This window comes from Cetorhinus maximus, chromosome 13 (genome assembly GCF_964194155.1).
Source record: "Cetorhinus maximus chromosome 13, sCetMax3.hap1.1, whole genome shotgun sequence".
In the NCBI taxonomy this organism is placed as follows: Eukaryota; Metazoa; Chordata; class Chondrichthyes; order Lamniformes; family Cetorhinidae; genus Cetorhinus; species Cetorhinus maximus.
The window spans coordinates 113,398,714-113,426,529 of NC_135891.1; the positions used below are offsets into that span (position 1 = coordinate 113,398,714).

General features: G+C 45.2%; 1 protein-coding gene across 1 annotated transcript in view; it reads right to left on the reverse strand.

Moving 5' to 3' along the window:
• Nucleotides 1–27,816, reverse strand: part of LOC144688967 (CUGBP Elav-like family member 4) — a 433,573-nt gene that overhangs the window by 18,704 nt on the left and 387,053 nt on the right. The window contains exons 7-10 of the mRNA XM_078556039.1: nt 5,959–6,106; nt 2,565–2,714; nt 1,192–1,254; nt 513–590 (exon numbers count right to left, since the gene is read on the reverse strand). Of these exons, the coding sequence (XP_078412165.1) occupies nt 513–590; nt 1,192–1,254; nt 2,565–2,714; nt 5,959–6,106 (439 nt within the window). The remainder of the gene's footprint in view (nt 1–512; nt 591–1,191; nt 1,255–2,564; nt 2,715–5,958; nt 6,107–27,816) is intronic.

Genomic DNA, 27,816 nt, shown 5'->3' on the forward strand with positions numbered 1-27,816 from the left:
CTCTGATTGGTCGAGGCATTGCCATGGAGAAAGCAATGTAGGTTCCCCAAGCTCCTGCGTAATTCATAAAAAGTACAAGGCTTGAACATATTCTTTTTGTTTGTAGACAATAGATCCCTGCATTTGAATGTATGTCACTTCTAGCAAATATAAATGAACCACATTAAGAGCTCGACTGATTATCTTAAGTTGGTTGTTAGTGTAGCTATTAGCACACTCAAAATTGTTCAGCTAGTGCTGTCCACTTACAGAATCACATCTAACAGGAGATGTTTTATTTTGGGTTTTGCAAGCATGGGTTGGTTGAGTACTGTCTGTATGGTTCTACTACATTAAAGGCGCTATCTAAATGCAAGCTGTTGTTGTAGTTGTTGATATTCCTTCAACAAGAAGCACCCAAGCCTTACCTGATGTGAAACTGATTGAAGGCGTCTCTAGTGGTTTTGAGTCATTGGTGAGGTAGGTAAGGTTCGAGGGTGTCATTGCTATGGAGATTTGTTGGTTTAACTCACCTTCTCTCTGTTGTGTTATGACCGGAGGTGGCTGAGGAAATGCTTGACTGATCTGGGCAATCGCTGTCGGATACATGGCTTTTCATGAAACAAGACATAAGAAAAGAAACTGTTGAATATGCCATCAAACTTCATTTTTTAAAGTTTTGAGTAACCCGTCCACGTTTATCTCTGCCAGTCACTGCCTAATCTTTAAATGACATTTTTGCTTTAAATAAAAACACTTAATAAAGGATTATCCCTGTAGGAAGATGTAATCAGGATGCCTCCCCACCCTCTCCACACTTTGTTTCTGTGTCAGACCACCCTTTCCTGACCTGCTTACAGGCATGCTTGAGTAATCCAGAAAGTGAATTCACCACCACAGCCATTTTACCCTCCCTGTCCCCTCTGTTCCATGCAATCTTACAAAACTGACAGCAGCAGATCTTAAAAGGAACAAATTTGATAAGGAACAAATGAACTTAAATGTCAAGAATACTTTTTGCTACAGAAGTTCTGTTTTGAAGGTTGAATATTCTCTCAACGCTCACAGACTGAACCAAAGCACACGCTGAAGCAAAGCTGCTCAATTCCATTATTCTTTCAGGCTAAAAAATGTTCCAAACAGCTCACGAGTTTTATCAAACAACATTGTTATAATTTTAGAAATATACAAGCAAAATATAAATGGAGTCACCTGTGTACTGCTGAACCCCAGTGAAAGCCTGTTGCAAGGCATCGGCTGCAGAAGGACTTTGTGCTAGAAATGAAATGGGACAGATTGGGAGAAGGTGGCAGAGATGGGGAGAAGGTGGGAAATGGGAAAGAGAAGATAAGCGATGGAAGATATGAAGCAAGGGTGGGAGATGGGAGAGATGGTGAGAGACAGGAAAGATGAGGAGGTCAGATCCGGGAGAGAGGAGAGAAAGGTTGGAGACGGGAGAGGTAGAGAGATGGTAAGAGATAGGAGAGATTTAGAAATGACGAGAAATGGGAGAGATGGAGAGATGGTGAGAGATGAGAGAGATGGAGAGAAGGTGAGAAATGGAAGAATGGAGAGATGGTGAGAGACAGGAGATATTGAGAGAAGGTGAGAAGAGATAGAGAGATGTTGAGAGACGGGACAGATGGAGAGATGGTGAGAAATGGGGGAGATTGAGAAGTGACGAGAAATGGGAGAGATGGAGAGATGGTGAGAGATGAGAGAGATGGAGAGGTGAGAAACGGAAGAGATGGTGAGAGATGGGAGAGATGGAGAGATGGTTAATAAAAAAAGGCAGCAAATTGTGAAATAGAGTAAAAAGGAAAGCAGGTGAAAATAAAAGGAACGAATGAAAGTAAGGAAGAAATACAGTGAAAAGGGAAAATCAGAGCAAGGCAGAGGAAGAACGAGAGTGAAAAGGGGTATCAAGAGAGGGTGAAAGAAAGTGAAACAAGAGTGTGTGATAAAGGGAGAATGAGAAAAGGAACAGAGGATAGAAAGAAAAATTCAAAAAAGGAGAGCGAGGATGAGGGAAAAGGATGGACAGAGAGAATGCGCATAATTCACAAAGAAAATAATGAACCAGATTATAGGAATTTTAAACCCAAAACACACAGAAAGAGAAACAAATTATGCAGGAAAGATATTGGAGGGATAGGGAAGAAAACACCAGTAAATTACAGCAAAGAGAGACAATGAATGGGAGCGAGCGAGGGCAAGGAACGAGAAAACAGTGGACGAAAGGGGTGGGGAAAAAATTAAAATGAAGGAGGAAGAGAATGAAGATGGAGGAGATGGAAAGATGAAGAGATAGATTAGTGTATGCCCCTGGTTGTCATAAAGTCATTTATCTTCTGCAAACAGTGTTTAGACAATGTCTCATTCAATAAAAATTCACAGACAAGTCACATTTTTCATTGACATATCTTATATTACCACGCATTTTTAAGGTAGGCTGCACCAGCTGTTAGTTATTTTATAATGCTCGGGCTCTAGGCGAAGAAGCCAGTTTACCGCGCAAGGCGGTTAATTTGTTCACGTGAAATCCGAGGGCAAAGATTTGTACCGAGGCCGACGGCGGCACATACCTGGGTACGGGTGAATGCCGTTGGTGTAGACAGCCTCGACCGCAGGGTGCCCATTATGCTGGGCAGAAAGTCCAGTGTAACCATTGACCCCGATAGGAGATACAATACTGGGCACAGCAGGAGCAGCTATTCCGGGAGGAGAAGACAAGCCTGAAAGTATAAACAGTGCTGATCACCCTGAGATGTTTCATCATTCCACCTTCCTTTTCAAAATCAGTGTTTCCTGGGGTACGGTTGCCAACTCAGATCAGATGCCTTCCTGGAGGATTCACATGGCCCCCTCACCTCCAACCAGTCTTGCCCCGCCCCGCCCCATCGTCAAGGGAAAGTGTTCACAGGAAATCTTAAAACAACGCACAATTCCTTTTTTTAATGACCCCTGTGATTTTTGTCCCCAGTTTGCAGTGTTGGAGATCGGATCCTGTCCATTCACGGAGACTCCAGGGCGGCCCTGGAGAGTTGGCAACCTGAATGCTACAACCGGCAAGGAAAAGAACAGTAATATCATGGCGGGAATCACCGTCACCTCTCATTCGGCTCCACCGTGTTGGCATGGGTACACTTCAACCTCCCTTCATCATCGCTGGGTCAGTAACCCTATTACATATGAATTAGGAGCAGGAGTAGGCCACTCGGCCCCTCGAGCCTGCGCCGCCATTCAACTGTTGATCTGATTGGTGGCCTTACCTTCACTTTCTTGCCCTACCCCCAATACCCTTTGACTCCCTTCTTAGTCGAGAATCTATCTACCTCTAACTTTAAAATATTCAATGACCCTGCCCCCACTGGTCTCCGGGGAAGAGAGTTCCAAAGAATCATGACACTCTGAGAGAAAACATTCCTCCTCATCCCAGTCTTAAATGAGAGACCCCTTAATTTTAAACTGTGTCCTCTAGTTCCAGTCTCTCCCACAAGGGGAAACATCCTTTCAGCATCCACCCTGTCAAGTCCCCAAAGGATCTTATATGTTTCAATAAGGTCTCCTCTCATTCTTCTAAACGCCAATGGATACAGGCCCAGCCCATCCAACCTTTCCTCATTAGATTATCCCCTCATCCCAGTCACCACAAGGACTGAAGTGGCTTAAGGAAGTCAACCAGCACCTTCTAAGGGCCTTAAATGTGGATTTGCCTGACACCAGACATGATCAGGTGCAACTGTGATACACCTGCAGTCGAATTGCCTGCTGCGCAGCCCCCATGTTCAATATTGCACGTGTTAAATTTAGTGTAGTTAACAGCGCCGACCTCCAGATTGCCCTGTGCAGCAAGTTTCAGAATATCTCACGCTAATTTGATTATGATAGAGTCACGTGGCAAGAACAGGAGGCCATTCGACCCATCACACTCAGGCCAGCTCTGTGAAAAGAGCTATCAAAGTAGCCTGACTTTCACCCCCATCGTAACCCTGCAGAAATGCTTTCCTTTGCAGTCTAGATCCAGTTCCCTTTTGAAAGTTACTATTCCACTGCGACCTTGCACATGTGTGTGTCTATGTGGGTGGTGTGTGTGTGTGTGCATGTGTGTCTCTGTGTGGGTGTGGTTGTGTGTGTGGGTATGTGTGCCTGTGTGTGTCTGTGGATGTGTGCGCGCGTGTGTGTGTGTGCATGTGTGTGCATGTGTGTGTCTGTGTGGGTGGTGTGTGTGTGTGGGTGTGTGGGTATGTGTGCCTGTGTGTGTCTATGGATGTGTGCCTGTGTGTGTGTGTGATGTGTGTGTGTGATGCGTGTGTCAGCGTAGGTGGTGTGTGTGTGGATTTGTGCGTGCATGTGTGTGTGTGTGTGTGTGTGTGTGTGCATGTGTGTGCATGTGTGTGTGTGGTTGTGTGTGTGGCTGTGTGTGCGTGTGTGTGTGATGCATGTGTCAGTGTGGGTGGTGTGTGTGTGGGGGGGTGTGTGTATGTGTGGTTGTGTGTGTGTGTGGTTGTGTCTTCGTGTGTGTGTGTGTCTGTGTGTGGTTGTGTGTGTGTGTGGTTGTGTGTGTGTATGTGTGGTTGTGACTATGTGTGTGTGTATGTGGTTGTGTGTGTGTGTGTGTGTGTATGTGTGTGTGTGTGTGTGGTTGTGTATGTGTGTGTGTGTGTGTGTGTGGGTGGTTGTGTATATGTGTGTGTCTGTGTGTGGGTGTGTATGTGTGTGTGTGTGTGCGTGGTTGTGTATGTGTGTGTGTGGTTGTGTCTGTGTGTGTGTGTGTGGTTGTGTGTGTGTGTGTGTGTGCTTGTGTATGTGTGTGTGTGGTTGTGTCTATGTGTGTGTGTGTGGTTGTGTCTGTGTGTGTGTGTGGTTGTGTGTGTGTGTGTGTGTGTGTGGTTGTGTGTGTGTGTGTGTGTGTGTGTGTGTGTGGGTGTGTGTGTGGTTGTGTGTGTATGTATGTGTGTGTGTGGTTGTGTATGTGTGTGTGTGTGTGTGTGGGGTTGTGTCTATGTGTGTGTGTGTGGTTGTGTCTGTGTGTGTGTGTGGTTGTGTGTGTGTGTGTGTGTGTGTGTGGTTGTGTGTGTGTGTGTGTGGGTGTGTGTGTGTATGTGTGTGTGTGTGTGTATGTGTGTGTGTGTGGTTGTGTGTGTGTGTGTGTGGTTGTGTGTGTGTGTGTGTGGTTGTGTGTGTGTGTATATGTGTGTGTGGTTGTGTATGTGTGTGTGTGTGGGGTTGTGTATGTGTGTGTGGGCCGTGTGCAATGTTGCCTCCAAGTTCTCTTTGTTGTGTACACCTTTAAGGTTTCCCTAGGAAACGTGGTTGGTGTGTGACCTGTTGCACTGCACAATACATTCTGGATTCCTGTGCAGGTGGCATAGTGGTAATGTTGCTGGAGTAATAACCCAGAGGTTAAGACTCACGTTGTGGGGACATGGGTTCAAAACCCACCATGGCAGCTGGTGGAATTTAAATTCAATTAATAAAATCTGGAATATAAAACTGGTCTCAGTAATGGTGACCATAAAACCATAATCAATTATCATAAAAACCCATCTGGTTCACTAATGTCCATTAGGGAAGGAAATCTGCTGTCTTTACCCGGTCTGGCCTACATGTGACTCCAGACCCACAGCGTTGTGGTTGACTCTTAACTACCCTCTGAAATGTTCATTTCAAGAGCAATTAGGGATGGGCAAGAAATACCAGCCTTGACAGCAACACCCACATCCCATGGGAGAATATAGACAAAAGTTTCACAAAAATACTAATACTAATCACGAACCCATTTCATCTGGCTTTGTATGGGGGGGTGGGGGGAACGAAAGTTGGCCGTCCTCTACACCTTTCCTGACTGACCCTTCTGTGCTCTCCCTCAGAGGGAAAGGGTTAGGGGGCTTAGGCTTGGGTGAGCCAGCGCCAGGTATTTGCCCGTGCCCACGGGTATGTCCCTCCAAGCAGTGGGGGGGGTAAGAGAGGCCTCACCTGATGTGGGTGTGAGTGGCGCAGCCGCCAGTCCGTTCAGGTTGATCGCCGCCATGTGGTGCATCTGCGCAGTTGGAAAGGCAGCGGTTGGGTTCAGGTATCCGGTGTGCGTGGTGGCCGCCATAATGGCCGCTTGTTGCTGCATCAGCTGCGGAGACAAAAACGACAAACAGACTTTAACCTGATCTTTTCCTCTGCGGTGTCACTTTACCGACATCAAACCTGCTATCCGCAGAATCATACGGCACAGAAGGAGACCATTCAGCCCATCGTGCCTGTGCCAGCTCTTTGAAGAAGAGCTATCAAGTTAATCCCACCACCCCCCGCCGCCTTGGCCTTCCTCCTTAGCCCTGTAATTGTTTCCCTTTTCGAGTATTTATCCAAATCATTTTTGAATTAGTAAAAGCACCAATTACGGCAGTGAATGTCTTTGCTCTCAAGATGAGGAAAGATCAGTGCTGGAGAATTGGAAAATTTGCCCATCCAAATGTTCAGCTACAGAACATTTAGATGCAGAATAAAATTTCTGCTACTCTGCCTCACAATTGGGGTTTAGCAACAGCCACAAAATGCTTAATTCACACTTCCTCTAGATTGTTTTTTCACTTATCCTATTAGCATCTCCTTTTGCCTTTCACCATCATCCCTTTTGTGTTATTTAATCTCTCCTGCCATCCACCCTATCACAGGCCTTTCCTTTTGTTCTTATCCCCTCTCTCCCCTTTACCTGGTCGTTCTCCTCAAACACTGGCCGGGATTCTCCAGCCCCACCCACCGCGGGACCGGAAACTCCTGCCCAAACTCAGTGGAATCTGGCTGGTCCCCGTCAAATTTTCCATCCCGCCCACGACGATTCCCGCCGCGAGCAGCACCGGGAAAATCCCGGCCGTTAACTCTGTTCCTCCCTCCGGGAATGCTGCCTGATCTTCAGAGCCCAGTGCCCCATGACGAGCAGGTTTGTACTGTCAGGACACCAAGGCCTCTGCAACGTCAGACAGAGGAGACCTTCAAGCCTGCGGTCTAGGCCGCACCCAAAACCTAAGTCCCAGGGGCGTAAGGTTAATATGCCAACAGACTCTGCCACCCCGCCATTTACTGCTCTGGGTGGGATCTCACTGTGCACAAAATGGCTGCTGAACTTAATCACTACTCTTCAAACTAACTTATCTTTATGGGGTTATCTGCCTTCCACAATTGTCCCCCCCACCCACCCCGGAGTCCAGTCCAGGAATTGAAGATTAATCTCCAGGACACTGTTCTGAGAAAACTGCAAGAAAAAATGTCCCCAACAGAACCACGGGTAGATGAAAGAATTGGGGGAAGACGGTGGTGTAGTGGTGAGGTCACTGGACTCTTGGAGGTTGGTTCAAATCCCACAGCAGCTGGTGGAATTTAAAATTCAATTATTAAAATCTGCAATTGAAAGCTAGTCTCAATAATGGTGACCGTGATAACTGTCACCAATTGTAAAAACAACATCTGGTTCACTCATGTCCTTTAGGGAAGGAAATCTGCCATCCTTATTTGGTCTGACCTACAAGTGACTCCGGGTTTGATGTGTTTGACTCTTCCTGTAGCCTAACAAGGATAATTAGGGAGGGGCAACAAACGCTGGCCATACTCTATGAAGGAATTAAAAAAAAACAGACCTGCTAATAAGAAGGTTGGAAAAGACTAAAGATCGAGACATCCTAAGTTACACAAAAACGCCAACTACAAAGATGTCAAGTGTTGTGCAATTGACCAGAAAGGGTTCTGAAGAGGTGGATCAGGAAGTAATGGGAAAACTGTTTATCTTTAGCATTTTTTTTTATATTATTTCTTGATTACAAAGATATTGGAGTAGGGTAAACAAAAAAAAGCTCTTTAACTGGGCTGGACAGTTAGAGACAAAAGGTCACATGACAAAAACCTCCAGGAATTACGTCCAATAACAGCTGGCAACCCGAATTTGGTATGAGGCGCTCTGAAATATTCACGGGAGCTATAAATACAAGCCTTCCAATTTTTCTCGCAGTTAATGATAATAGTGTTTTTAGGGATTAAAGCTGGAGCTGCTGTGTGATTTATAACAGTCTTTGTCAAGGATTTATGTTACATACTCATTAGCTGTTAGCTGTTTTTGTCCAAAATGATAGGCTGAGTTTCATACACATGGAGCTCGGGGGTGTAACCAGGCAGTAATCTTTGGGTTTTTTTTTGCCTGCTGATGTCATTCCCAAAAAAATTATTAGCCAGAAACAGAAGTGATGAGCAATTGAGATATTTACTTTCGCTTGTGGCAACACTTTAGCCAATGAGTTATTTTGTTCATTCTTGCAAATGTTTATAATCTTCAACACCTCCCCCCTCCCCCACCCAACCCTCCAAACCTTCTCTCTTAAAGGTGCGATCTTGTGCAAGATATGATCCTACAGTTCTCTGTTACCTCACCAGGTGCCTGGCCAGTCAGCCTTGGACGCTGGCATGAGTACAAGGAACTGCAAAAAAGGTGTTGACAAGGTGATCAGAGAGGCTAAGAGAAGCCGGGGGGGAAAAAAAACCACAGCATTATGGTAATAAAATAACAAAAGTCACTTGGTAGTACAGAACTTGAATGTTGCTGAAAAGAGAGACATGCTGATAAAGTTTTTCATCTTGAACTCATCAGGACAAACTCAAGAATGTCAAATTTCAAACGATCGCAACCATTTGTACTACAGGAGGAAAGGGTGCTGATTGGTTGGCAAGTCCACTGTGATCGGCTGAGGCAATCATACACAGGGACCTCCCCCAATTGAACGTGGAGATGAGGAGAAATTTTTTCTCTCAGATGGTCGTGCATCTTGGGTACTCTGCTCCCCAAAAAGCGTTGGCGACAGGGTCATTGAATATTTTTAAGGCAGAAGCAGATAGATTCTTGATTAACAAGAGCGACAACGGATATTGGGGGTAGACAGGAATGTGGACTATTTTGTGTTTGTCCTCAGTTTCAAGTCCATTTGCATCTTTTGTAGTTTATTCTTTTTTCACTGCCAACTTGCTATTGTTATTTTGCTGAAAAGAGAGACATGTTGCTGAAGCTTTTCATTTTGCACTCAGCAGGACAAATGCAAGAATGCCAAATTTCAAACGATCACAACAACTTACATCTTAATGAACGGAGGAGCAGGCTCGAGGGGCTGAATGGCCTACTCCTGCTCTGAATTCGTATGTTCTTTGCAAACAAAAGGAATACGTTCAAGCCTTGCACATTTTTTGAATAAACCGGGAGCTTGGGGAGCCTATAGTTCCCCGTTGCTTCCTCTATGGTCCAGTCTCAGCCAATCAGAGTCGACTTGCAAATGAATCAGCATCCTTTTCTCCTGTAGTATAAGTTGTTGTGATCGTTTGAAATTTGGCATTCTTGCATTTGTCCTGATGTGTGCAAAATGAAAAGCTTCAGCAACATGTCTCTCTTTTCAGCAAAATAACAACAGCAAGTTGGCAGTGAAAAAAGAATAAACTACAAAAGATGCAAATGGACTTGAAACGGAGGACAAACGCAAAATAGTAAATATTCTAAACAGCTATTTCCAACAAGTTTTGGCAAGGGGAGACCCGCCCTCCACAAACGAAGATATCCCAAATAAAATGAAAGGATTTGCTATCAATGAGATGGCAGCCCCAGAAGGGTCAACTGGGTTCAAGGCGTGATATTTGTCTGAGTGTTGAGAGAGAGAAGGAGAGAGAGAGAGAGAGAGAGAGAGAGCTAGAGAGAGAGACAAAGAAAGAGCCTTGTGAAGCACTGACAATTATCATGAGGGAGACATTGGACACTGGGCAGGTACCAAAGATTTGGTCATGTATGCAAGAAAAGCTGGTGAGACGGACGGATAGAGGCAATCACAGTCCTATTAGGTCAGGCAGCAACTGCGGAGAGAGAAGCAGCATTAACATTTCAAAACATTAGCTCTGTTTCTCTCTCCACAGGCGTTGCTGACCTGCTGAGTATTTCCAACATTTTCTGTTTTTATTTCAGATTTCCGACGCCTGCAGTATTTTGCTTTTGCACGGACCCTTCTATTCTATGTACAATAATGGAATGAATGATCACAAGTAAACATGAGCATTAGCCCTCTAATAATAGCCTGGTTAGCAACTGTCAGAGTGGATTCAAAAAGGGAAGATCTTACCTGACCCGATCAATCTCTAGGAATGTTTTGGGAAAATTGCACACCAAAAAACTTTAAATATTGTGACAAACTTGATTTCCTAAAGGCTTTTAGGCAAAGTCCCAAATGAAAGTCTATTAATTAAGCCAGAAGCTGTGGGTAAACCATGGAACGAATAAGAAATTTTTAGTTAGGTAAAAAGCAAACAATTTGCATTTATGTAGCACCTTTACCATAATGAAATACTCCCAAGGAGCTTCACGGGAATGTTATATGCAACTTTTCAAGGAGTTGTGTCAGAATGGAAGATGAGGCTGGTAGAGTAAGACTGGAGTTGTGTGTTGACTCTTTCAAAGAGCGATGCAATTAGTCCTACCCCCTGACCTTTCCCCATCTTTTGTCTATGAAAAATCCCTCCTGTGTGGCGATGCCGTGGGTAGCTTTACTTGTTTCATGTAGAACTGCTTTGTGAACGTTTGGATCCTGAATTGCAACTCAGTACAAATTAGACCTAATTCCTCACCCGTGCCCGCAAGTAATGGCATTCATGCATGTGCACAGCATCTACAATGAGCATGCCTGCAGCACCCGACATGCGCCTGTGCACATTACACAGAAATGACACCCATGCAGCTGCCACACTGATTGTCAGTGCTGTAAATTAGGCAGCTGGAGCTGCTCAGGCAATACAAAACTGGCAACCTTGCCCAGATTCCAACATGACTACAACTTCACTGCATAACTCCTGGGCCGGAAGCTTTCCAGCCTCTCACGCCAGCGGGATCTTCCGGTCCCGCCAATGTGCACGGACATTTCAATGGCCCACTGGCCCCGCCACAGGGGAACCCGCCGGGGGGAGGGGGTGGGTGGGGCTGGAAAATTCCAGCCCTGGTCTCTGTTGGGCGGCTGCACTCATTTTGGCTCTTCACAAAGGATCTTGTTTCCCTGTTCGCTTAGGACCTTTATTCCTATTATACACAATACTATATTTGTCAAGGATTGTTAGGTAGTCGCTCACTGGAGTGTGCCTTGCGTTTGATTAATGGCTTCTTGGCAATTGTGGAAGGTGTTTTTTTTTTAACTGTCTTCACCATTTTCAAACCTCTTGGTTTTAATGGCTCTGTGCACTCAATCTGCATCTCACGTCTAGTTCCTTCCATGCAGGAATTACAGAATATAAAAGGAGACTGTTTAGTATCCCTGCCAATGTGAATTCTATATTGCAGATACTTTCCCTAATACCATTTGTCTGTTCTCCTCCTAAAAACCTCAATATTTTTCTTCATCAGGTGTTTATCTAACCATAAAAGCAAAATACTGCGGGTGCTGGAAATTTGAAATAACAACAGAAAATGCTGGAAAGACTCAGCAGGTCTGGCAGCATCTGTGGAGAGGTTCAGATTCAAAATAATTGGCAAAAGGAGTGAATGTGACGTGAGGAAACATTTTTTCACCCAGAGGGTGGTCGGAATCCGGAACAAACTTCCTGAAAGGGTGGCGGAGGCAAGTTCGATCGAGGTATTCGAAAGGGAATTGGATTGCTACCTGAAAAGAGGGAATGTGCAAGGTTACGGGGATTTGGCAGGGGAGTGGGACTAGGTAGAATGCTCTTTCAGACAGCTCTCGATGGGCCAAATGGCCTCCTTCTGCACTGTAAAGATTCTGTGATACTGTGAGAGAAACAGTGTTAAGGCTTCAACTCCAATATGATCCTTCTTCAGAGCTGCTCTGAGGAAGAGTCACACGGGCTCGAAATATTGGGCGGGATTTTCCGCAGCCACCCACCGCCGGGATATTCCGGTCCCGCCGCAAGTCAATGGACTTCTGGCTGGGGCGCCGCGTGGAGGGTCCCGCCCACAATGGGGCCGGAAAATTCCGGCCGTTAACTCTGTCTCTCTCTCTCTCTCTCCACAGATGCTGCCAGACCTGCTGCGTTTTTCCAGCATTTTCTGTTCATCTGATCATGATTGAATTAATAACCACTTGTGACAATGCGGGCAGGACAGAACAACAACTTCTTAACAGCACCGTATTTCTCACCACAGCCTGCAACAAAACGCACTGAAAACAGTCACTTGCACGGCACTCCTAAAATAAACCCGCTGCTGAACAAAGGGACAAAAACAAACGTTACCAAGAAAAAGAAGAGAGATAATTCAGGCAAGCGAGAGACACTGGTGTTTTTAGTTTATGAAGACTAGGCCTTGGAAGATTGATGCCAAGGGTGCTCACATCATGAAAAATTGCTGGAGAAAGTGAAAGAGACGGGCAACTTTCCGGGCGGATTCAGATCGTGGGGCAAGTGTTTTATGCTCCCCCACTGGCAGGTTTGTAGGTGGGTCGGGGTGGGGGGAGGGGGTGGTGGTCTGGTGACTGTAGAATTTCTCAGATGGCCTTCCCACCAGGCTCCCACCCGCCCCCGACCTCTCTGCAATTTAACATTTGGATGGAGGAGGCCTAGGCCAGCCCGCCTCCCCCTGGCCCCAACTGAGGCCCTTAGGCGGCCAATTATTGATCACTTGAAGGCCGTTGCCCGCCCAGCCTCAATTTTCAGGCCGGCGGGAGGAGTTCAGGGGCAGGGGTCGGGGGGGTGGGAAGGCCCGAAAGTTCAGGCCTCAGGCAGGAAGGGCGTGGGAGGGGGTTGCCTCGATCAGCAGCCTCCACCCCGCAAAAGGTTAGGCCCTGCAGGTGTTCCTTCACCCCTGGCCTCTCCACCAACATCCTCACCCCCGCTATGCCCATCCCAATGAGCCTCACCTCTCCACCACCTCCTGAGACCCCCACAGTTACCAGATCCTGGACTCCCGGAACATGGAGCAGAATTATCCCAGATGTGCACAAACTGCGGTAGCAGGCAGGAAAAATGTTGTTTTACCCATCAGCTGCGATGGAGGGTTTTCACGCCGCATCGTCCCATTCCCGCCTCATTAATTATGCAGCCACAGGAAACGCGCTGTCTCACTGGTGGGCAGCCTCTAATTTGCCTGCCATGCTGTTACCACGCTGCTTCCTCACACTGGGCGACATATTTAAACTGCAGCCACACGCGCACCTCTCAATGCCTGCAGCCCAGGACTGCTCCGGTGAAGACATGGCCCCAAAAGCCAAGAGGAGTGCAGCTCCCCGATTCCGTGACGCATTCCTAGGATGCCTTCTGAACGCCGTGGAGGCCCGCCACGATGTCCTCTACCCCCGCTCTGGCCGCTGGAGGCCCATCAGTCTCACCACTCCAGCTTTGGAGGTGGTGGCAGTGGTGGTCAGTGCCAATGCTGCACAGAAGAGGTTGGTCATCCAGTGCAGAAAACGGATGAATGATCTCATCCGAGCCACCAGGGTGAGGCAACCATCTCATCACTCTAAGCTCACACACTCACAAGGCCATCACAGGGCATCTCCCTCACTGCCAGCTCAAGGGACATCACCATTCATTCTCTCACACGCACCCTCAGATCTCTATCTGGCCGCAACTCCTCTGGAGACTGCCTCCTCAGCCCTCACCATCTTGAGGCCACTTCCACAGATCAACATGTGCCCCTCCCACACACACACACACACACCCCCTGGTATACCCCACTTCCCCAGCACAGCCCTTGCCCTGCAGCCTCTTCTCTTGCCTGAGGCCACTTCTTCCCTTTCCCCATGCAAGACCTAGCCCTCCGGCCATTGAAAAGCCACTCATGCCTTATGGCTGACCTGGGAGGTAGAGACCAGCCCGTAAGCAACCCCTAAAATTGATGTGGTGCTGCTTGCGAAGCCTGGCGCTGATGACCACGAGTGCTGCCCGAAGCAAGGCAAACAAACCTGGAAGTCCCAAGCGAAGTGCAGCTCACCAGGTTACCTACGTATCGTTGTGAAACACATCGGCGTGATCCCAGATGATCCAATGTGGGGGAGATGATTCCAGCGAGCAGGGATTATAATGAGATGCTGAAGGATTGAAATTAGGTTCCCGATGTGCAGCAGCGGGAAACGCAGCCGCCGTTCACAGGTGGAGAGGATGATCACAAACCGGTTTCACCAATTTTTGTCCTTCTCGCCATATAGCCATGCAACCCCACCCCCACCACCCTCGCTGCCCACCATGACACCCGACACCAATGGGGCCAAAAGATTCTGGCCTTAGACTGTGGGGGCTACTTGCAGTCCCATTCCTGACCACTACAGCTTCTGGCACTGCAGGGACTAGAGAGCTTCCAGCCAATCAGATTGGCCAGCACCTCTCTGAGGCAGAACTCCCTCCGGAGAGAGGGGCGGAAGTCCCCCGTCTCCAGCCAATTAACACTTGTCAGGGCATTAAATGGCTGCAGGGCAGCCAGTCTTGGCAAGGGTGTGTTCTCCGTTGACTCCTCGGATGGTGGGAATGGAAATCCCGCCATCTTAAAAATCCTGGCCCGGGTTTAAACAAACAGCACAGAGTAGAATTGGGTATTGTACCTTTAAAAGAAGCTTCACAAGATGGTGTGGCGCATCAATATAAACTAATTAACCATGAGAGATTAGGACTGCAGTGGAGGGAAGACGATCCCAACAAATTAGTCGGAAAAAGGACTCAAGGAGAGAGAGCCCGGCTGATCATTGGGAATAGGATCTGGAATCAACAGGAGCTGCCCACTTTGGGTAATTATATTCTAATATTAATAGCATTTTTGAGCTAGATATTATTGAAGCATTTCCGTGGGAGTAAAACAACATGTTTTTTTGATTATTTCTTTCTCTTCTTCTTTCCCAACTTTTTAAATCTATAACCATTTCCTGTAATCATTTTAAATAAACTATTACTCCAGTAAGTATAACAACCTTTTGAGAGGGTCATCGATTTGGTCTCTTGTAATTTGCAGGTTGAAACGAACTATAATTATAGGTGTGAGGTTTCAATCCCAACACGTGTCCCACATTCTCATGAACCTTTGTGTGAAAAACTTTTCTAATCTCTCCTTCATTCCCCACTGGTACCAATCCCGAGTCTATTGTTGTTATAACTGTTACTGATTCATCCATCAATGGAAATAATAACTTTCCCATTTTATACAAGTAAAGCGTAGGGCATAGTTTTTTTTCTTAATTTGCTGGTGAGAAATCTTTAAATCACCTGGGCCAGGTTTTATGGAACCCGTCAGGCTTCTTTTTGGCGTGGGGAGGGCACGTGAAGTACATCAGTTGGCCAGTCCACCTCCTTCCCGCCCACCCCTAACCCGATCCCCATAATACGGTGGTGGGCTGGGGGCAGCGGAGGTCACTAAGCTGCCCGGCATTAGGCACATGAGTGCACATCAGTCAGAGGGTTGCCCTATGCACATGGGGGGCACAGATGTTCCCCTCCCCTGTGTTCCTCTTCAATTGGCCTCCAAAACCCTACCCGCTCGCATCCCCAACGCCCCCCACCAGCCACCTAAAAGCCCAGGACTTGCCTTACTCCGGTCGCCATCACCCTTCTCCGTGGCGATGCTTGCTGTCCCACCACTGAGTACTGGCACTGCTGAGACAGCATGGGCCGCTGGCCAATCAGATTCCTGTCCACAGCCTGGACACAGGCTGCCCCCGGTGTGTTATCGCTGCGGGGCAGGCCTTTTAAAAGTCATTCGTTCAGGAACGACTTTTCTTCCCACTGTCCAGCAGTAAGTATGCCCACCAAACCCCCAACACCCCCCATAAAATCCGTCTCCTACTCCCACCCCCATAACAACACAAGCCTCAGCTCCTGCTTCAGCTCATCTAATGCTGAAAACTGGCCTCACCAACGCCTTTGTTACCGCCAGACTTGACCATTCCAAAGCCCTCCTGGCCGGCCTCCAACCTTCCACCCTCTGTAAACTTGAGCAGACCTAAAACTCTGCTGCCCGTATCCTAATCACACCATGTCACATCCACACATCACCCCTGTGCTTGCTGACCAACTTTGGCTTCCAGTCTGGAAAACTTCTTTTTAACAATTCTCGTCCTGGTTTTGAAATCCCTCCCTGTATGATGTCAGCCCTCCCTATCTCAGTAACCTCCTCCACCCCTACAGTCTTCCAAATTCCCTTCACTCTGGCCTCTTGTGCATCGTTGATTTTAATCACTTCACCATTTGCAACCGTGCCTTCAGCTGCCTGGGCCTTAAGCTCTGGAATTATCTTCCTAAATCTCTCTGCCTCTCTACCTCTCTTTCCTTCTTTCAGGCACTCCTTAAAACCTACACCTTTGACCAAGCTTTTGGTCATCCGACCATTAAGTGGCTTGGTGTGACATCTTGTTTTCCGGCGCACTTTGGGATGTTATACCACATTGATAGAACTATATAAATATATATACTTTTTTAATCTTCCCCCTTCACAAATCTTTGTGGTTTGTGTTTGATTGCAGAGTATTCTTCAATTATTTGTTCTAGACTTTCCAAACAGGTTGTAGCTATCATAGAAATCTCAAGGCAAGACCACCTGCTCCTTGCTTTATGACATTAATGCAGTGGAAGTAGGGGTGTGGTAATGTCTAGTTATGACGTACAGTCCTGGTCTATGTTTGTAGAATCATTAGGAACATTGATTCTCTCTGTAGATGCCCTGTTGTAATTTTAGTTACTAAGAACAATGTGACAGTACCTTTCATTCACTCCCATAACTGGAACACCTCATCATTTGATTGTATTTTTCCTTCTAGTTTACTCCCCAGCTCCGCTGAAGATGACGACTCTTGTTGTTGAATGTCTCCATGGACACGGGCAGCTTTTACACAAGAGCTGGCAACTTCCTACTCTACAGAGCGCAGAATCGCACCACATAAAATATTTGCCCATTAAACCACTGAGAAATGCCCCTCTGAAGTTTCGGTTTGATGTTAGCGTCAATCTCGGCTCAGTTGAGAACATTCTTGCCTCAGAAGATGATGGGTTTGAGCCCCGCCCCAGAGACTAGAGCACAAGATCTAGGCTGAAACTCCGATGTAGTACTGAAGGAGTGCTGCACTGTCTTTTGGATGAGACATTAAACCGATTCTCTGTCTATCCTCTCAGGTGGATGTAAACGATCCCGTGGCATTATTTTGAAGAAGAGCAGGGGAGGTCTCCCGCATCCCAGCCAATATTCCTTTCTCAACCATCATCACAAAAACAGATGATCTGGTCATTATCACACTGCTGTCTGTGGGATCTTACTGTGTGTAAATTGGCTGCTGAGTTTCCCACATTACAACTGTGTTTACACTTCAGAAAAGTACTTCATTGGATGTGAAGCATTTTGGGACATCTGACGTTGTGGAGAAGCTCTTTCTAAATGCAAATCTTTCCTTCTTTTTCCACTTTAAATAAGTTTCCGATTTTGATATGCGGAGCATGGCAGGGAAAGCTTTCTCCCTAAGAGTTCAGATCAATGCCTCAACAAATAAAAGCTACAGCATGAAATGAAAAACAGATTAATCCCACAACAGAAAACAAAAAGCACAACAAATGGAAACCAAGAACAAAGGTTCCATCAACAAACTTTGAAGATTGATCAAAGATCCAATAATGAAACAAGGCATCGACAAATAGGAAATGCCTGTGCTACCCAGTCAAAGGTTTAGCCCGCAGCTCATATGAATACAAAATATTTTTAAATTAACTACATTACAACAGCAACAAATTAATCTTTTAGATTCCAGAGAATTCTCACCCTATAAAGGCATTGCTGTATGTCACTTATTAGAAAGCAGTTACAACACAGAGCCTGGCCATTTAGTACAACTGGTTTATGCTGGTGTTGATGCTCCACACAAGCCTCCTCCCATCCCTCTTCATCTAACCCCATCAACCTATCCTTCTATTCCTTTTTTTTGTCATGTGCTTCCCCTTAATGCACCTATATTAAACAGGATGTTTATCTTCATTTGATGGTTAGGTATGCACTATGGGGCCACACAGACCACATACAAAGTTTAGCCCAATGATCCCGTTAATTTGCAAATATCTCACGGGCCTCAGTTTCCTGATCTAATATTCACTCACCAATGAGACAACAGTATGAAGAATACCTCCTTTCAAACCAACATCTCCACGCGATTCAAACAAATCAGCGAATAACAAATGTGGGGGGAAAAACCCGCATTGAAATAGCGCCTTTTCTGTCCTCAGGGCATCCCAAAGTGATACACAACCAACTGATTATGTTAAAAGTGCAGTCGCCATTGCTAAATTAGGTAAACACGGTAGCTGATTTGCACAAAGCAAGATCCCAAAAGCAGCAATGAGATAAGTGAGCAGTGGGAGATGGATGGTGTTTGAATGTTAACCATAACACTATAAGATCTCCCTGTTCTTTTCCAGAAAAAAAAAATCTAAGGGATATTTTACTTCCACCTTAACAGGGCCTGTATTCAACGTCACATCCGAAAGGCAGTACATCTGACGGTGTAGCACTCGCTGAGTACTGTATTGGCATCAGCCTGAATTTTGTACTCCAGTCCTTTTTGATTTTGCCCTTTGTTATATCTTTGTATATTAGGGACGAGTGGCTAGTTTGGATGTTTCTGAGAGTTAGCCGGCCCATGGACTACTGTATTTAGGCTTAGATACTGACAGGAGGAAGTTTAGAGGAACACCCTATATTTGCATAAACTTTATTCTTTCTCCTTTGTCACTCTCTTCCCCTCAGCTCAATGTGCGCCACATCTTAGCAAGAGCAATAGAAAAGATTCACAGCCCTGCTCTAAATGCAAGCCATTCCTTCCTTTGTTATAGCTCTGTATCTGCCTCTATTCAAATATTTATTCAATTCCTTAAAGGCAATGCAGGTTCAGATGCATTATTCTTTCAGAATTATGTTTCTTTTTTTCTCATGTATGTATCTAGCATCCCCTTAAATGCACCTTTATTAAACAAGGTGTTTATCTTCCTTGGTCAGGTCATGAAGCCATACAGACCACGTATAAAGTTTAACTCAATGATCCCATTAATTTGCAAATATCTCAAGTTGCTGATACTAATGGGTCTCAGTCTTCTGATCTAACATTCAGAATTCCCTGATTAAACCACTCATAGAGAAATTTCTCCAAATCTCTGGACCGGGAGTCTAGGACTAGGGGACAGAGTCTAAAAATTAGAGACGGACCTTTGAGGAGTGAAACTGGAGACACTTTTATGCTCAAAGGGATGGTTGAAGTTTGTAACTCTGTTCTGCAAACAGCAATTGATGCTACAACGACAACTTATATTTGTATAGTACCTTTAACATAATAAAACGTTTTAAGACACTTCACAGGAGCATTATAATACAAAACATGACACCATGCCAAAGAAGGGGATATTAGATCAGATGGCCAAAATCTTGGTCAAACCGACAGGTTTTAAGGAGTTTGATTATGTAAGTCTGTTTAATATTGACGGTCACTGTGCTTGATTGGTTAAGCCTGGGTGTGGACTCTGAGAAAAGTAAACAAACTGTAGAAGTTGCTGGAAGCAAAGAGCTAGAAGCATGGAGCAGACATTTTAAAGCATTGTGAATAAAACCTGTTACACACATAGAAACTAGTGTCATCTCTACATAGTTCTGAGGCATATAAAATATACAACATCAAACAATTTCAATTCTGAAATTTTCAATTGACCCCTCAGGTCTCTACAGTTTTTTTTGGGAGAGTGTGTTCCAGATTTCCACGACCCTTTGTATGAAGAAGTGCTTCCTGACTTCACCCCTAAATGACCTAGCTCTAATTTTATGGTTACACATTCTTGCCCTGGACTCCCCCAACACCCCCCACCCCCCCAGCACCAGAAGAAATGTTTTATCTCCATCAAGGCCTTAATAATCTTAAACGGCTCAATTAGATCACCCCCTAATCTTCTGGCCTTTTAAGTATGGAGTTGTTTGCACAAATGTTACATCAGAAGGATTCTTGAATTGCATAGAACAGGAGCATATTGTTAGAGGTTACTACCCTGGGATGCTATTGCACTCTTGCGACAGATGTGTCCCATCTACTATTTTAACAGATATTAAACCAAATCCTTCTGCTGAAATAGCAGAGGCAAGAACTTGATATCACTGCACTCAGCATTTATACAATACCATTCCCAACAGTAATTTGCAGTATACAGCCTTGGGAACAAAGTCTTTGTTATGGTATTTGTTCCATCACAAAATGCCACAAGGAGTCGGCAGACGCAATGGTTAGAGCATCTTTCCTTCCCTGATAACTGTGTTTAACCACAGTCACAACTTCTGATTCTCTCAGCAGCGCGTTAAGAGAAAATTAAAAACACAGAAAAACATTGCCCTAAATTAGTAGCCTTGTCTTCAGTAAACAATTATTTATGTTTAGCAAGACTGTCACATAAGTGAGAGAGAGGGAGAGCGAGAGAGAGAGGGAAAAAAAGTCGCCTGGGTCGTGCTTGACAGAACCATCATCTGCATTGTATCATCCATTAAAACAAGACGCGGTGAAGCTATCTATAAACTCATTTATCATTTGCATAATTTTATCATCTTGATGAATGAGGGACATCCGTTGTCTATTTACCAAGATAAATTAGTGTGGAAATGGAACCTGATGGATCCTTGCTGATATGCATTTTAATTGCTTATTGGGGTGATTGTTCCCTGCCTTGTCTCGATGATGTCAGCACCACTCTGTGGATCATTATGAAGTATGGATGTTTGTCATTTTTAATATGCATAAATAATGTTTGTTATAAAGCTGACGACAGGCAGCTCTCTATTGTTAAAAAGGGACAGACCAATTAACCCTTTCTGTGCTGAGTTAGAGTCCCAAAGCAGTCTGAAATTCTGCTATGGTTTAATATATTTGTCTGAAACCTCTCCTGTCAGCTATTTAGCAGAGACATTAGCCTGTATAAAGGGTTAAAGCCTTTGCCTAAGTAGAAGAGACAGAAATTTAGGGCAAAGGTGTTCAGTGCACATACATTAGTATCCAGGGAGATACTAACACTTACCATTACTAACATTTACATTTCTGTGGCAAGAATTCACAGTTTGAAATATATTTTCCTGTCTTTCCCTCCCTCTGATTACCCATTAGAGCTTGTCTCTTTGCTTCATTGGGAAGTCGTTAATTCAGGCTGCGCCTGTTCTCACTCTCCAAGCCACATTTCACATCCTGTCTCCAGTAAACTGCTGAACAAGCCTTTTCTTTGACCATACCTTTGGTCCTGGCAAATCACCTTTCCCTTTCTCTCTCTGACCATTCTTTGCTGTGAGGAGTATTACTGGCAAGGCAGTACTTATTGCCCATCCCGAGTTGCCTGAGGGCATTAGGAATCAAACACATAACACAGGACTGGAGCACAGGCTGGGTAAAGAGTAGCAGGTTCTTCAGCTCCACTGGTGAACCAGTTGGGTTTTTAACAACAGTATAGCAAACAGCATGGTCGTGTTCTGATTTCACAACTTTGCCTTGATGAGCTTTGAATGCTCAAACTCTACATTACTAGTCTTCTGCGTTAATAGTCCAGCATCATAACCAGTAGGCTGCTGCACCCACATAAATCCAAGTGCTTTTTGACAGCAATTTATTAATTTCAGACACCCCATCTCAGCATCAAGTATTATGAGGTCAGGTACAACATACAGTTTAGATGTTGAGTAAAACTCTGTCAGCTCTGCTCAAAATTAGGCCCCAGTCCTTAAAGGGGAAACCAACTATCCGTTGACCTTTACAGTTAAAGCACTAATTTCACTGCCAATTCAGGGGTGGTTTGTGCAAACCGCTCAACTGTCCTATTTGAAAAATGACACTCCTTCATTAAACAGCTGCATGGCAAAAGGCAAACAGTGTCACACAGCCTCCAGGCTGGCAAGATCAGCTGGCTTCCCTTTTTCTATGCAATGCCACCCTAAACCTCAAGCTTCCCACACGTTCCAGAGTTTTGTGTTGTCAACTCAAGGAAATGCCCAACTCATGTTGAAGTCTTCCTGGCTAGTGAAAAGAACTCTCCAGCAACCCTACACAACTGGGCTGTCTGTATCTGTCACTCATTTTACATAGGGGTTGGAATCGGGAATGGAAATCCTGACTGTTTTTTAGTACTCTCTAGTCCAGCAACTGAGAATAACCAGGTTGCAATCAACAAACACAGAACTATGTTTAGTCCAATGGACTAAAGCTGGAACCACACTGAAGTTGCATTGCTATAGTGCCTTCCACAACCTCAGGGCATCGCAAAGCACTTTACAGCCAATTAAGTACTTCCAAAGTGTCGTCACTGTTGTAACGTAGGAAACACAGCAGCCAACTGGAGCACAAAAAGCTCCCCACAAACAGCAATGAGATAATGAGCAGAAAAACTGTTGCTTTAGAGATAAATATTGGCCAGGGCAGCAGAGAGAACTCCCCAGCTCTTCTAATCGTGCCATGGGACCTTTCACATCCACCTGAGAGAGCAGACAGTTTAATGTCCTACCTGAAAGGCAACATCACCATTGGCGTAGCACTGGAGTATCAGTCTAGAATTTGTGCTCAGGCCTCTGGAGTGGGACTTGACCCACATCTTTCTGACTCAGAGATGAGAGTGTTACCAACTAAGCCAGAGTTAACAGCACCTGAGTCCCATCATACCCTGTGCACTTACCAACTGAGCCATCTGCAAAGTCACCTTTCAGAAATGAAAAAATGAAAGACAGACACGTCTGGAGCTTCTTTTAGCTAGACTGCAGTGTGTGTTTGTTTGTTTTTCAATTGTATCCAACAGGAGGGTGTCAACTGGTTGACACTGAATTAACAGATCTGACAAGGTAATCTGTTAGGAAAGGAACATGCTGAAGTCTGCTTGTTATCATATTGCTCCAAATCATAATCCATTTATCATTATTAATTACACAATGCCAGATCATGCATCCTGATATGCTGCAGCCTCTTCTTTGGAATAAAGAACCCAACTCAATGCATGACCTTGGTTTAAGTTTAGCAAAGAAAGAAAGACTTGCATTTGCATTGCACCTTTCATGAACACAGTAGACTACAAAGCATTTTATAAACAATGAAATTCTTCCAAAGTGCAGTCACCATTGTAATGTAAGAAAGCAGGAATTTGAGCACAGCAGTTCCCACAAACAGCAATATTGACCAAAAAACAATCTGCTCGAGGGATGAATATTGACCAGGACACCAGGGATAGCTCCCCTACTCTTCTTAATAGCACAGTGGGGATTTTTTACATCCACCTGAGAGGGCAAATGGGAGCCTTTGTTTAACAGCTCATCTGAAAGACAGTACCTCCAGCAGTGTAGCACTGAAGTCTCAGTTTTGGCACCTAAGTCCTGAAGTGGGACTTGAACCCACAAACTTTTACCGCAGGGGCAAGTGTGATACCAACTGTGCCTGGCTGACACTTGCACTGAACTTATTTCACCCAGACAGGGATACTTTGGCAGCTTTGAAACATTATTGTTTTCATTGAAGAAAATAGTGGTTGACTACAATGATCATTCTTTAGTCAAAATGTTAAAATTAGATCTGAAATGAGAATAAGATTCCTGATGAAGATATGAGGCTAAAATAATTGTTTTCAACACCAAAACATATTGGTCAGTGATGCACAACTTCCACTGAAGATTGAAATAGGTGATCTAAGCCTCACGCAGTTTTCAAACCCTAGATTGCACACAACTCAGGAAGCCGAAGGAAAAACAAAGTTAATCAGTATGATGGCACTTTCTAAAACACAAGGGCAGGCCTTCTGATCAGAAGGTCACAGCTTGACAAACTCGTACTGCATTCCACTGTGCATTACGTCTAGGTTAGAGCAAATCAGCACCTGCTTAAAAATAGCACACAGGCCAACATAGTATGAGCACTTTGAATGGTCGTAGATGAATTCTGCTGATTAGAATTAAGCCTTGTAATTTCTCAGATAATTCCAGAAGGCTTGAGTGAAAACATGGAAAGGTACTAAAAATTGTTAGCTCAACTAAGAGTTGGGAACGTTCCTCAGGGTAGAGTACTAGGCCCAACCATCTTCAGCTGCTTCATCAGTGACTGTCTCTCTATCATAAGGTCAGATGTTCGCTGATGATTGCACAATGTTCAGTGCCATTTGGGATTCCTCAGATACTGAAGCAGTCCATGTCCAAATGCAGCAAGACCTGGACAATATCCAGGCTTGGGCTGACAAGTGGCAAGTAACATCCGTGCCACACAAGTGCCAGGCAGTGACCACCTCCAATAAGAGAGAATCTAATCATCGCCCCTTGACATTCAATGGTATTACCATCGCTGAATTCCCCACTATCAACATCCTAGGGATTACAATTGACCAAAAACTGAACTGGACTAGCCATATAAGTACTGTGGATACAACAGCAGGTCAGAGGCTTGGAATCCTGTGGCAAGTAATTCACCTCCTGACTCCCCAAAGCCTGCCCACTATCCACAAGGCACAAGTCAGGAGTATGATGAAATAACCTCCACTTGCCTGGATGAGTGCAGCTCCCACAAAACTCAAGAAGCTTGGTACCATCCAAGGCAAAGCAGCCCGCTTGATTGGCACCACATCCACAAACATTCACTCCCTCCACCACTGACGCACAATAACAGCAGTATGTACCATCTACAAGATGCACTGCAGAAACTCACTATGGTTCCTTAGGCAGCACCTTCCAAACCCACGACCGCTACCATCTAGAAGGTCAAGGGCAGCAAATATAAGGGAACACCACCACCTGGAAGTTCCCCTCCAAGTCACTCACCATCCTGACTTGGAAATATATCATCATTCCTTCACTGACGCTGGGTCAAAATCCTGGAACTCCCTTCCTAACAGTGCTGTGGGTGTACCTACACCACAGGGGCTGTAGCAGTTCAAGAAGGCAGCTCACCACCACCTTCTGAAGGGCAATTAGGGATGGGCAACAAACGCTGGCCCAGCCAGCGACGCCCACATCCCGTGAATGAATGCAAAAAAAAAATCATAACTGGATGCTGTGTAGTGAATAGTTGCTGCTATCTTAAATATTTTTTGACTGAGCTGCTATCACAGCACAGGACATTATTGCTCCTCTTCAGCTCGGTCCCTCAACCCCACTTCATCTTGGGGAGGCTGTTACCAGATGCACCCCATCCTTGGTACAGATTTTGGTACCATTTTGAGCACGGCGACCTGAGTGAGTTTGGTCAGCGTCAAAATCCTGTTGGACAAAACATCGGCCTAAAGGGAACAGGAGCCATAACAATTATCCCAACATGGCCGTGAGTTACCCAGCTGTCAGGCTGGCAGCAGAGGCTGAACAACGGTGGGTCGAGAAATCACACACAAGCTGGTTATCAGTGACTGAGCAGCTGCGACTCAGCTGGTGAATCCGTACTTTGAGGCTTTCGGTTGTTTGAAGTGAAAATTGTTAAAATTAGGAAGAGGAGGGAAGTGAAAATTATAGTGGCATTTTACTGCAGCAGTATTGTGGAGGTGGAAAGATAAAAGAGCAGGGATGTTAGTTATTCTTGCTGTGTGATGGGTGCCTTGCGCTGCCTTCAGAATGCTTAAAATGTATATAATTTTCACACATAACACATACTTACACTGTACTGTTTTACTCAAACAGTCCTGCCTTCCCTTGACTGTCTAATTGTAATTCTAATACCTACAGCCTAGGTTCATAGTGCTTCTGTTTGTACAGCTCAGTTTCAATGTACAAAACAGACCTTTTTCTAAGGACACTCTTTTAAGGAGAAGATATGAAATGGCATCAATTTTTCAATTGATATTTAATATTTTTTTAAACAGTCTTTGAGGCAGGTCATCGACCTGAAACATTGGCCCGGATTTTTACGAAGTCGGACTGCAGAAGCCTTTTCTATCCTGTTTGCATCACAGCTCGACCTTTCATTGCATTGTTGCCTCACAGAATCAAACAGCTACAGAATCAGGCTGATACTGTAAAGTATAGGAAATGAAAAACGTGCATTTATATATCGCCTATCAGAACATCAGGGTCTTTAATGCCCACCTGAGAGGGCACTGAGTTTAATGTGCCCCGTGGAAGACAGGACCTCAGGCAGTGCAGTGCTCCCTCCGTTCTAGGGTGTTAGCAGTGATGAAGCTACCCACTGTTAGGTGTCTTCCTGAGATGCCTCAGAGCATTGCAGTGGCAGACAGTCACAGCCACCATTTCTGCCCAGTTTGCCACAACGGGTCCGGCAGTGGGCAGGCTGCCTTCCCAGGCCCATCCACACACATTAGCAGTGCCCGTCTGTCCCCAGCGCTTCCCCTGACACTGGAGCCAGACTGGCACAGTTGTAAACATGACATTTTGCACAGATTGCAGTACACGTCCCATGACTTGCCTCTCACACGTGTTGGAGTGACCTGCTGCTGAATCCTCCCCTGTGGAATAAATGGGTTTAGATAATTGGCAACACGAGAATCCAGTTGTAAAATCACTCGGCTTTTAATGGAACTGAAACTGCATAGAATTACACGGAGCCTACAGCACAGGGACAGGCTGTTTGGTCCAGTAGGTCTATGCCACTGTTTATGCTTCACAAGAGCCTTCAAGAGTATAGTAGGTTACGATGCAGTTCATTACATTGAATTTACAAGACAGAAACAGGCTGTTTGGTCCAACACGTCCATGCTGGTGTTCCTGCGCCACACAAGACTACTCAGGCTCTACTTCATCAAACCCCATCAACATACCTTTCTATTCCTTTGTCCCTCATATACTTCCCCTTAAATGCAGCTAAGCCATAGTCAAACAATTCTCTGGGTAAAGAAGTTTCTTCTGAATTTCCTTTTGGATTTATTAGAAATGGCCTTTTATTTGGGATGTCTACTTTGGGATTGCCTCACAAACATAAATACCATCTCTATGACAGACGTTTCATTCAAATCTCTTTCATTATCTTAAAGACGTTGATCAGGTCACCACTCACTCTTCTCTTTTCTACAGAAAGGCCCCCAGCCTGTTCAGCTTGTTAAACATGGAGTCATGTCTTTTATACTGAAATTTTCTAGAGCTCGAAACTCTTTGGGAGAGTGATGCCGACACAATTAGTGCTCAACTAGTGTACTTTCAGGCGTGCCATTAATCGAGGGAAAAACCACAACTTGTCAATCGCCATCGCTTAGCTCGTGAGCTTTAATGCTTTGCAGAGGGTTTCTGCATTTCTCAAAGGTGCCTCCCTCCAAAATGGGCCTTAAACACAGGCCCCCAATTAAACTCTTCTGCTGGTTGAGGAGGGTGGACGCAATCCCATGGGCCTAATCTGGAGAAGAGACGTGAGGTTCCCCCAGTCCCCTGGCCAGCATTTCATCCGCAATCAATGCCACCAAAAAAAAACTAAATATTGCGCCGCTGATCATGGGATCTTGCTATGCACAAAATATTCTGCCACATTCCCCTCCACAACACTTCAAATGTAATTCATTGTAACCATGCAGTGCTTTGAGATCTGATATTTCCAAGAAAGACACTAAATCAAGGCACACTTTTTTCATAAGAGGCGTACGGTCAGTGAGGGGGGTCTTCGGCCTGAGTGCGTCAGAGACCAAGTGAGTATATTTGGGAATTTGGTTCAAAGTGGGAATTTGGTACATAGGGGAAATATGTGCTCTAGGTAAGATTTACTGCAAGAAGTGAAGTGTGCTGAGTGGGGAGTTCGGTGAAGATCGGAGAGGGGCTGCTTTCTTCTACTCATTTTCAGCCTCCAGTGTTTGGTTTCCACGTTGGTGCAACAGAAGGAGCAGGTAAACCAGAAACTGGTATTATTAATTTTATCAGTATTATAAGCACTGCATTGTTTTATCAGTATTGTAAAGTTTACTGGC